The sequence below is a fragment of the Crocodylus porosus genome, unplaced genomic scaffold, assembly GCF_001723895.1.
Source record: "Crocodylus porosus isolate Cpor-Errol unplaced genomic scaffold, CroPor_comp1, whole genome shotgun sequence".
Lineage (NCBI taxonomy): Eukaryota > Metazoa > Chordata > Crocodylia > Crocodylidae > Crocodylus > Crocodylus porosus.
The window spans coordinates 65,827,322-65,838,662 of record NW_017728918.1 but is presented as its reverse complement, the minus strand read 5'-3'; the positions used below and the strand labels follow the sequence as shown (position 1 = coordinate 65,838,662).

Here is an 11,341-nt window from a genome sequence, read left to right as displayed (position 1 = left end):
TGTCAAAGATGGATACTAAAGAGTAACTAAAATGTAACTAATAGTGCGGTCCCAAAGTAGCTGTAATGTGCCACGCTGGTCCTCTTGTGACCAAGCAGGCTCAGTACCACACAAATGAAAAGAAACCCCCGGGTCCTGACAACTGGGCTGACAGGAGGGAAAAGCCTGCGTTTGAAACCTGAGCAAACAAAGGAGAAGTCGTTTGTAGTCATGATTGGCTAACAGAGTAAAACTAGATAAGAAAAGTTATAAAAACTATCCCTTGTCCTTTGTTCGGGGAGACCACCATTCATCAGTAACTCGAGCCGGACTTGCAGTCACCCCCCGGGCCGATCACCCGTCGTCTCCCGGTGACGCTCCCCAGGCGTAACAACCACCCCCGTACCCATACTGAGTAAATTAGCTTGCGAGCTGCCAAGCCGCTACCAAGAACAAAGTGTAACTTGTAACTCCTGCGTTCCAGTCACCATCCTTAAGGGACGCAAGTCAATAAAATCTCTTTTTATAATCAATCATATACGTCTCATGCCTTCCTCATCCCATAAATCCAGATCTGTCATGAACCGGAGGGCGCTGCATAGCCCCTCTCAGTGCGGGACAGGCTCAATGTCTAGGCGGCAGCCAGTATCAAGTGGAGATTGGTTCGGGGATTGGTTTTGTTCAATGTCTTCAACTACCTGGAAAATGGTATAGAGTGCACCCTCTGCAAGTTTGCAGATGACATCAAGGTGTGGGGAGTAGTAGATATGCTGGAGGATAGTGGCAGGATTTAGAATGATTTATATTGGAGGACTGGGCCAAAAGGAATGTCACAAGGTTCATTAAGGACAAGTGCAAAGTCCTGCACTTAGGAGGGAAGAATCCCATGCAGAAAAGGACCTGGGGGTTACAGTGGACAATAAACTAAATATGAGCCAACAGTGTGCATTTGTTGCAAAAAAAGGTGAGTGGCATACTGGGCTGCATCAGTAGGAGCATTGCCACCAGATCAAGGGAAGTGATCATTTCCCTCTATTCAGCACTGGTGAGGTCACATCCGGAGTACTGTGTTCAGTTTTTCACCCCTCCTCTCCCCCACAGAAAGTCTGTGAACAAATAGGAGAGTCTCCAGCAGAGGGCAACAAAAATTGGTGAGGGGGCTGGGAGACATGACTTGTGAGGAAAGATTGAGGGAACTGGGCTTATTTAGTCTAGAGAAGAGGAGACGGGGGATTTAATAGCAGTTGTCAACTACCTGAAAGCGGGTTCAAGAGAGGCTGGAGCTAGACTGTTCTCTAGTGGTGGCAGATGACAGAACAAGGAGCAATGGTTTCAAGTTGAAGCAAGGGAAATTTAGGTTAGATATTAGGGAAAAAAAATCACAGTAGGAGGGTAGTAAAACAGTGGAACAGGTTACCCAGAGGTTGTGTAATCTTCATCCTTGGAAGTTTTTAAAGACCCAGCTAGACCAAGCTTTGGCTGAGATTATCTAGTTGGTAACAGTCCTGCTTTGAGCTAGTGGTTGGACTAGATGACCTTGTGATGTCCCTTCCAACCACAATTTTGTATGATTCTATGATTTCCCTCTACTGGAAGAGGAAAATATTCCTTAGCTGAGACTTTCTTATATCAGTGTGATGTCATCTCTGGGGCTTACTTTTAAAATTGCAGCTTTAATGAATCAGTTTCCTTGAGTTTCATTATCACTTCTAACATGGTTCACAGCTGTGGTAACAACAAAAATACTGAATAACCTCCACTAGTGAATAGTGGGCTGGCATGCATTTTATGCATTAACCCAGTCATCTATGCATTAAGTTGAAGGATAATACTCTGATTGGCTAATACTTACCTGCAATTCAGAGTACTCACACGAGGTCAAAGCACCTCCATGATTTAATGGTCCAGTACCCAGAGGAATTTTCCAGATTGTGAACTTAGTGACTTCTGAGGAAAAGGATGTCTATAAGCTTCAATGGGTTAGAGAAATGGAGAACACAAAGATAAACTGGAAACAAGTTAAAAAATGTGCAACTTGTATTTCACAGGGCTTTTTTTAAGACAGAACTCAAGACAATTAAACAAGTGTACTGTAAATAGAGGCACCATAATCAATATGAGCCAACAATATTTAAACTTGATTCAGGCCACATCCAGAATTCTTTTCTTATTTACAAATATTTAAATTAAATACAACATGAAGTATTTGTTACATATGAAGTAAGAAAAGAATACTATACAACTTGAAAAGGTACAGTGTTTCATTTAAACAATTACATTACATTTAAGATGAATAGTGCCAGTTAGAGCTCATGTTTTTATGACTCCTTCCAGAAAATCCTTCTCAACCATCTCTTCTATTTTTTGCCTTGCTTTGCTAGAGAATGTCTTCTGGTTTTCCATTTTTATGTCCTTATTGGGAAAAGAGTTTGGGTAAAGTACAGGGCTCCCTGAGTGTCCAACACACTTGCTTGTGACTTTGCTATTAAAAACCTGGCTGAGTACATTGAAGAAAGGCAGAAGTTGTTCGATGCTGCGGACTGTATATATGGTTAATAGCAAATGGCCTGGTTCCCAACTTAATGTTTTCCCTGAGCTGTCCTCCTCGGGGTTTTTCTGTAAATATAGGAAGTATTAAGTAGCACAGAACAAAATCCAACAACAAAATACTTTGTGCAGAGAGAAAAGACAGGGCTGCCTATTAAATAATTTCAGTGCGTTGCTACCAACAAAACATATTAAATGCTATCTTTTCTTCTTTGGAACCGTTGTATCCTGGAGATTCAATAAGTCAGCTACTAAAGACCAGTTATAGTCACAGCTTTGCCTCCTATTAGCAATATTAATAAACATAAATAAACAACAGTTATATGCTCTCCACCTTGCGTTTCTTACAGAATTTGAAGGGAGAAATTTCTGGAACCCCCGCACTTAAGGCAGCAGTCCTAAACAACTTGTTTAAAGGGTGTGAGAGAATGTACACTGGAACTTGGATTCTTCACAGGTCTAGGTTCCTCCCCTGCAAAGAAGAAGAGGGTCTGCAATGTATCCAGGAATATCCATAGCTGCAGCAAATGCCAGTGCGGGACCATGGAACAGTGCTGTTTGCTACAGGTTTTATTTGAAAGGGTGCTGGCTTCTCCAATCAGCTACATGGGATTATGGTTGTGCTCCAGCTTATGGGTGAGGCAACGAAGCAAAAGATGGGTGAAGCACCTTTACCTACATGATAAATCCAGGTCCTACTGTATTTGCATTAATCCCTACTTTGGAGTTTGCTATAGTGTTACCAAAATCTAAGAACTGATATCCTGTACTGTATAGTGTAGCCTTTAACCATCAGTTCCCTTTCTGGATGATAGTATCAACAACATTATATCTAAACTTAAGAAATACCAAGACAACACCAACACTTGAGAGCCTATGGCTGCACTACTTTCAGTGAACCAGTACAAAAGTCCAGATTTTGTGGCAGTTTCTACCACAAACTAGATGTACCTGGCCATTTTGCAAGCAATAACTGGAACTTATTTTATTTTTTTTAAAATGACATGTTGCCCAAATCAAAACTAGCTTTGCCTCAAGCAGAGCACCTGGAGAAATAGAGTATAAACTTATGTTTTTTATTATATATATCTATAAAATTTTCTTTCCCACCATTGTGGAAAAGGCATGACATTCATAGAAGAGAGAGTTTTCAATGTTTGATTTTCATGATATTGCCTCATGATGAACAGTTATGTACATTCTAAAATTCTGCACATAAGCAAAAAATGCAAAAGATTTAGCTGGTGGAAGAGCTCAACCAACATGCACCACTGCAAATGCCACTAGTCTCCATGGAAGTGTTCAATGAAATGCTAATCTACCCCATACCATTTCTATTGCTTAGACTGCAAGGTGAAGAAACACACACCTCACTCATTTCTTAGATAGGAAAATGAAAAATAATTTGGCACAGAGACTAGAATATTGGGTATGTATTTTGATTTATGTTGTGTGGTAGAAGTAATTTTGTTGTTTAAATTCTATGATGGCATTGGGCTATATTTCTTTCAGAAATGAATGAACTATTTGTAACCTCTTATGTACTTAGATAAGCTGGTTTAAAACAACATACTTCTTCTCAATCACCACCTACAAAAGAGAGGCACTTATCACTATTCTTCTCTGCCTTCATCAAAATAGACTTATTTTTGTCCTTAGGAAATCTTCATTACCTTTTGCCTCCTTCATTACAGTACAGATACCACATAAGACTGTGAGCATCTGATGGTGAAAAACCAATTTTTGTTATACAACTCAAGCATCAAAGGCTTCCCTCACCTGATGCTTGACCATCTCCAATCCCTCCAAAATCATCATCTTAAAGTCCTCCTGTTTGTCCTGTGGAAGGAAAGAGGAGAACTTTCAGACTATGCTTTGTGAATCAAAACAATACTTAGCCATGAAGGCCTTGCAGCTGGCAATTTGGGTGTTATGAGTTAGCAAAAAAATGTTATGTTTCAAAGAGCCCAAATCTGGTATCATAGCGTTGGGGGGGAGAGGGGTGGTGACTATGGAATTAGCAGTGGTTGGAGAAGGCTAGTATAGAAAGTATTTCCATTTTATTTGTTTATTGTCACAGTGCAGAATTTATTTCCTACAGCTGACAGAAATGCTGAAATCTGACTATCGATCAAATTGAAACAAAGCTAAGATCAAACAAGGCTTCCTGCTGCTAAATTTTCTTCTTCATAAGAAACACAGGGCTGTCTTCATTAGTGTTCTTCCATTGCAACCACAAAGGCATAATGACCTGAGAGCTAGTATTAGTTGCTGCCTTGACTAGAGGGTTCCAGATATTTGTGGAAGCTTTGCAAGCTCTTGAAGCACACTATAGAAGCTGCAAGTTTAACAAGTGTGCATCTTCATGTATGTTTTTACCAGCAGAAAATATTGTTAAAAGTACATGAACAATCTATTTTGGAATGTGTAGGACACACGAGTGATGTAAAATACTGTATCTTTAAACTCCAAGTGAGGAATGTGCAGCATTTAACAACTCAGATAATAATGTACACTATTCCTGAATAGCATTTTATCAGCACACCCATTAACTCTTGCATGGTTGGAAAAAGAGCACATAGGGTCCTTACTCCTGGCTTCTGAAAGACAAACAAGAATCTGGACAGGCTCCAAATATACTGTGCAAAATTCTGTAGTTGTGCTTGTTTCAGCAGTAGGTATATATCGTCATGTCACCCTTGAACATTTTTACATAGCAGATAACTATATTCAAGATATTTTCCACTCCAAAAGAGATAACTCAGTGGAAACTTTTTTTCATAGAGTGGTTAAGTACAATAAGTCAGAAGACACTGTCACCAACAATATGAAAATGAAGACCCAGAACAATCTCAAAGCTGGTTTCCCTGTGCAAGTTTTAAGTACCTTGTGTCCCTTCTTTCCTTGCCCTGCCCAGCCACTATTCCACCTGAGCCTCTACTGCTCCCCTCAGTTCAAGCCCCAGTACTAGAAAATACTGGCTGGGCATGTCTACACATGCAGTTAATACAACTGAATAAACTCTGGCACAGTTTGAGCAACAGTAAACTAATCCTGATATCACCATCTACATGTGCATTTAAGCACAGGAATTTAACTCCACCATTGGATAGTATCAGTGTCTGATGGCACTATCTGATGACGCTGTAAATTAGTCTACACTGCCCAATTACCGTGCATGTGTAGACAGTGAAGCCTTACTGTGCAGTAAAACACATGTAGACATGACCGCTGACTTCTTCCCACTCTGTGGCAGTAAGGGGAGCTTCTTAAAATAAAGGTAGGGTTTTGGCAGCTGTGGAAAAAGCTGGCTGGTACTCTGTTCAGTCCTTCATTCCCTATACCAGATTTAACTACATGTGCAGTTCTCTAGCATTTATTGTTGCTTGCATTGGATAAATGTTAGCTGAAAGAAACTCACTGGAAGGGCCTTAATGGGAGATGAAAGAAGTCCCTACCAAATTTCCCCCTTTTACTGGTAGTACCTGCCTTCCTCCATCTATGAGAATTCCTCTCTTTCTCAGCTCTACTCCCACTCCACACAGTATCAGAACAAACATTCAGCCATCTTGCTCATTTCCTCAACTCTTGCTTTTCAGAACTGCTGTTCTGAGCCTGTTCCTTGCCCATTCTATAATCCAGCTTTAGTAGTCCAAGTACCAATGGTTAATATGTTCATTCTACTCATCTCTGCTGTGAAATAATTTTTTATATCTGCTAATACACAAATCACTTAACTTTTTGTCTTCTAAATATTTGTAAGAATCTAATGGGAAAAGATACCTCTGTCTTCTTTAATGTAGATATATCATGTTATCATCTATGTAGAGATTTTTTATATGAAATATATTTAGAATTTGGAAAGTATTGTACGTGACAACAGTATAGTTAGATACCCCATAGCCAGTAAACAAAGTACATTTATTTTACATTATGTTGATCTGAGACTCACTTCTATATGAGGATCTAGCATCCTTTTGATTCTCCATTGAAAAGTGCTATTCACTGCACATGTAACTTTACAACATAATGAAAAATGGGGAAAATTACATACCTTTGCTTTTTTCCGCAGCAGTTTTGCTAGACGTACCACATATGGTTTAAATTCCCTTTGATGTGTTCCCTGTCTTCGCACCTCCAAACCTGAATCATCTGATGCTTCTGGAATAAAAGCCCAGCGATACCTATCAAGAGGTGACATAGTTAGAAGTTGTTCATAGCTTTTCAAAGCTGACTCTATCCCAATATCATTACTATAAAACTAGGGAATCTATGAAATCATAGCACACAATATTTTTGTAAATGAAAAAAAAAAAACCAGATTCTTCCAATAGAGGAGGAAAAACTATATTCAGGACATTGGGCAGATTTAGGATTTTGAAAAGGTGTGGAAGGGAAGAGGGGTGCAGATGGTGTGGTGCAATATGGCATATAAACACAACACATTTTTATCCAGGTAAAAAGAAACTAGAAGCTTTACTAATACATGAGGGGCCTAGGGCTCTATTATTCACTATAAGGTCAAAACAAAAATGAATATAACTTTATTGGAGTGTGAACTAATTTTCTACATTACATATTAAGTAAAGAATACAACAAATTAAGCAAAAACAAGTATTTCAAAGATACTGTTTATTAGCCCTGTAGCCACTATAGTTAAATGTACATTTCTTATTTAGATTCATAAAACAAGATTTACCCTGCTTGAGCATCTTGCCAGTGCATCCAACACAACTATCAATCATTTGTACACTTGAGTCAATGTTACTACACCTGAGTTAAGGTTTTTAGCTAAGACTAAAAACAGTCTTCAGGGCTGTGAAAAAGAAGTGATATTAACAGGGATGGCTATAGATACAAAAACTGCAGAAACAACCATAACTTCATTAATGGAACATCAAGACCATTAAAAGAAGAGAGGTCAGTAGCACCTGAGATACACAGAAGTCAGGTATGTTATAATGAACTATTAAATCAGTTGACCCTTGCAGCACTGCCTGAATAGAAATGCTGCTGCCCCTCCCAAGCAGTCAAGTTTAGGTTGAGCAGGAATCAAAGGGCAGGGATGCAACTACACCACTGCATCCCCCTTGATCCACCACTGTTCAGGACAAGTAAAGAGACTGTAATAACACTGAACAGAAACAAGTTTTCTTTGCCACTCTAAAGTTTCTTCACTAAACATTTGTATGACTTATTCAGGCTACCCTAAAAGAGGAAAAAGTAAAGGCAGATTTTAAAAAACCTGGTACCTTCATACCTTTACTACTGTAGCAAAGAAAATTTAGAGTGATTCTCAGGTATGTAACAAAATGCTAGAGGTAGCTTTTTATATTTGCAAATTACTACTATACCTTCCTTGGCCTGTAGAAATTCTTATGAAAGGTAAAACCATGACATACTAAATGTGTCTAGCTATTAACCAAATTTCCCTGTCTATCCCTGGCCACTACCCTCGTCCTCCTTCAATATGAGAAGGATGATCTTCCAATAATAGGGGAGTCATCAGTGAATCCAGGGATGATTGAGAAGGTCAATCCCAGATGTGTGCGTTTAACTAGCAACTAGTTTTGGAAGGAAGGAGTGAGTCCTGGTAATTGCATGTCACATGTCTCTCTTGCCTACCCACCTCCATAGTGAGGTGAATTTGCTCAAATTGATCAATGCCTTATCAAGTATCACAACAGCACTGGGGGAATTTGGTGATTGAGTTTCCCAAAGTACCAGTGTTAATGATGCATTCCTTCACACTGGCGTTCAGCATGTTTTTGAATTTTTTCTTTTGCCCACCTCCAGAGCAACAGCCATCAATGAATTGGGAGTAGAGGACCTGCTTTGGGAGCCAGTTACCAGGCATCTTAATAACATGTTTTGTCCAATGGAGCTGGTGTCGTATAAACACTGCTTCAGTGATGGTAGTTTGCCTGAGCCAGAACACTAGCATTTGTTCTTCTGTCCTTCCAATTGTCATGGAGGTTTCTTTAAAAGGCATTGGTGATGGTAACATTCCAAAGCTTTCAGATGTTTCCAATACACTGTCCAGGTCTCACACCCATAGAGCAGGATAAGAATGACAATGGCCTGATAGATGAGAAGCTTAGTTTGAGTTGTGAGGTCATGATCAAAGACACAATTTTGGAAATGTCCAGAAGCAGCACTGGCAGACTTTATCCAATGTTGAATATTATCATCTATATTTACTTTTTAGGAAAGGGGTAATGCTTAATACTCTCCAAGGATTGTTCTCTAACTATAATATGTGGCAGATCTGTGGATTGGATTGGGCTGAGTTTGTAAAGTACCTTGGGGTTTTTGTGAAGTTGACAGATAGTCCAAGCATTTCATGTGCTTCACAAAAGCAATCAAGGGCAACCTGGAGCTGTTCAATTCAGTGAGCACACGCACCATAATCATCAGTGTATTGAAGTAATGAAGGTATTAGTTATCTTTGATTTGGAGTATACTAGTTGATGTTAAAAACATTGCCATCCATCCATGTGATACTGAATTCTGACTCTGGACAAATCTCTCACCAGTAAGATGTGGAATGGCTGCAATATAGAAAGAAAAGAGTGGTGGTACAATCACATGTCTTTGCTTGACTCTAGTTCTAATAGTGAAGGGGGCTATTTCTGAGCCACTGCTTAATGGCACCCGAATCTCATCAGGTTTTTCCATAGAGAAAATTGTTGATTGAAACAAAGGTCTTACGTCAAGAAAGGCCATGCAAAAATCTTGGGGTTGCTTGTGGCACTTCTGAGACTGTCTAGCAGCAAAAATCAGATCAACTGCATCTCTGAGAAGTTTGAAACTTCATTGGGAGTCAAATAGAATCTCCTCAGCCAGGAATGTGAATCTATTGAGAATGTGGGTGTGGATCTTCCCAGCAATAGACAGGAAGGCAATATAAAAATAACTGTTGCAATCCATTTGATCTCCTTTCTTGAATATGGCAATGATTTTGGCATCTCATAGGTCACTGGGAACCTGTTTTGTGTTTCCAGATTTTCAGAATAACCATTTGCAGCTGGTGAAACCTTCTTTCCACTTTGCTTATAAATTTCAGCTAGGACCATGTACTTTGTTGGTTTTTCATCTACTTAATGATTTTCAAGGCCTTATGATAAATTGGTGGATCTTCAATGTGGAACTTAATGGGATGTTGTGGAATGGCTTTGATGGCATTGTCTTTGATGTCAGTATCTCAGTTCAGGAACTCTTAAAAGTGCTCCTTCCACAGCTGTCTTTAAAGCATGAAAAAATGTAACATTGTAAGAACTGGCTAGGTGCACTGTGGATTACAGTAGAAGATGAAGCTGCCCACTCTGAAGAATCAGGTAAGACTGTTCAGGAAACCAGGAAAGTCAGATTAATGGTTTGATCTGTTATACAGAAGATGTTGTTTTGAGGAACATACAGTAATGCATAAAGAGGAATCTCTTACTAGAAAGGACTTGTTTAATAAAGCCATAACAACAACAACAACAATGAATAGTAGGACTCTACTACCAATTTTGTTGGAAACCTAAACCTACCCATAATTTAGGGTAGATCCAAAATTCTAATCAAACTTTTAAATCATCACCCCAGGCTTATGAAACTTGATGGACCTAAACCTAGAGTGACATGTAGCCCCTTCCTCACCCTCAATCTTCTAAGAAAAGGTAGAGAGGGGTAAAGTTGACTGAATTCTGCAGAAGTTGTCTAAGGGCAGTGGCAATTAGTCACTGGCAGTTGATTTATCCAAAGGTGATTAGGTTGGAAAACGTAGCTCTTTTGGGGCTCCATATTTTCTAGCTCCCATTACTAGAGAGGCTAAGGAGGGATAAGGAAACAATTTTGCACCCATGAATAATAGGAGTCAAGAGGAGGTTAGTAGTCCTTAACCAGCAGACATCAGTATGCTGCAACTTCCTCCACAGGATCCATTCAGGTGATGTCCAGGTGAGATTGTTAGGTCTTCTGATCAAATACTGCGCTTGTAGTAGTCTTGCTGAGGCAAGCAGGCATATATTTTGGACAATTGAAAATTATTACAAATAAGTCATTTAAAAATAAGTACTTGACCAAATCGCTTATTTTGATTATCTATAGAATTATGTGTTCTGAGCTCACCGTTTCACTTATAAAAGCTGTAACTATTTCAAACACTTCAAGGAAGCATACAAGTCGTACTCTAATCAGACCACTTGAAATGCCTTCAGATACTTTAGGAAAAAGAGGAAAACCTAGTTTTTGGTTTAGAGATGGTAAAATAATCTGTTTACTTTTTAAATATATTTTTAATTTGAAGGATCCATATGCATTCTATGTGAATACAACATTTCAGTTCACCTTTAAAAGGTGTAGATTCATAGATTATAGATTATGCATAGATTAATAGATTGTAAGAGGCTGGAAGGGACCTTGCAAGATCATTGGGTCCAGCCCCCCGAGCTAGGCAGGAAAGACACCTGGGGTCAGGTGACTGTCCAATCTCTTATTGAAGATCTCCAGGGTAGGTGATTGCACTAACTCTGGAGGGAGTTGTAGCAGGGCACTAGGGTGCCTGCTACTGAAGATAATAAATGGCAGCTAAGCCACTTTCTAAGGCAGCAGGTGCCAGTCATTATGGGAGCTGATTAGATCAGCTGATTGATGGGGGCGGGGCTTGGCCTTCATAAGGAAGGGAAGGCTGAGGTCCAGACGCAGTTCCCTCCAGACAGCTGCAGGAGCAGGAGCTCTGTGGGAGAGCTGAGCAGCCTGAGTCAATGGTGGCAGCCTGACCACTCTGACCGGCTGCAATGATGCAAGGGAGAGAGAACCCTGATGGAGG

At 39.7% G+C, this 11,341-nt stretch overlaps 1 protein-coding gene across 6 annotated transcripts in view; it reads right to left on the bottom strand.

Annotated features, from left to right (window-relative positions):
• Positions 1-1,998: 1,998 nt before the first annotated feature.
• The window catches only part of DOPEY1 (dopey family member 1), a 115,597-nt gene continuing 106,254 nt past the window's right edge, over positions 1,999-11,341 (bottom strand). For 4 of the 6 annotated variants that reach the window (XM_019537675.1, XM_019537676.1, XM_019537679.1 and 1 more), the window contains 3 exons: positions 6,581-6,710; positions 4,306-4,365; positions 1,999-2,595 (listed from right to left, as the gene is read on the bottom strand). In XM_019537675.1, coding sequence (XP_019393220.1) covers positions 2,290-2,595; positions 4,306-4,365; positions 6,581-6,710 — 496 coding nt within the window. In that variant the 3' untranslated portion in view covers positions 1,999-2,289. The remainder of the gene's footprint in view (positions 2,596-4,305; positions 4,366-6,580; positions 6,711-11,341) is intronic. The other 2 variants (XM_019537680.1, XM_019537681.1) reach the window with 1 other exon arrangement.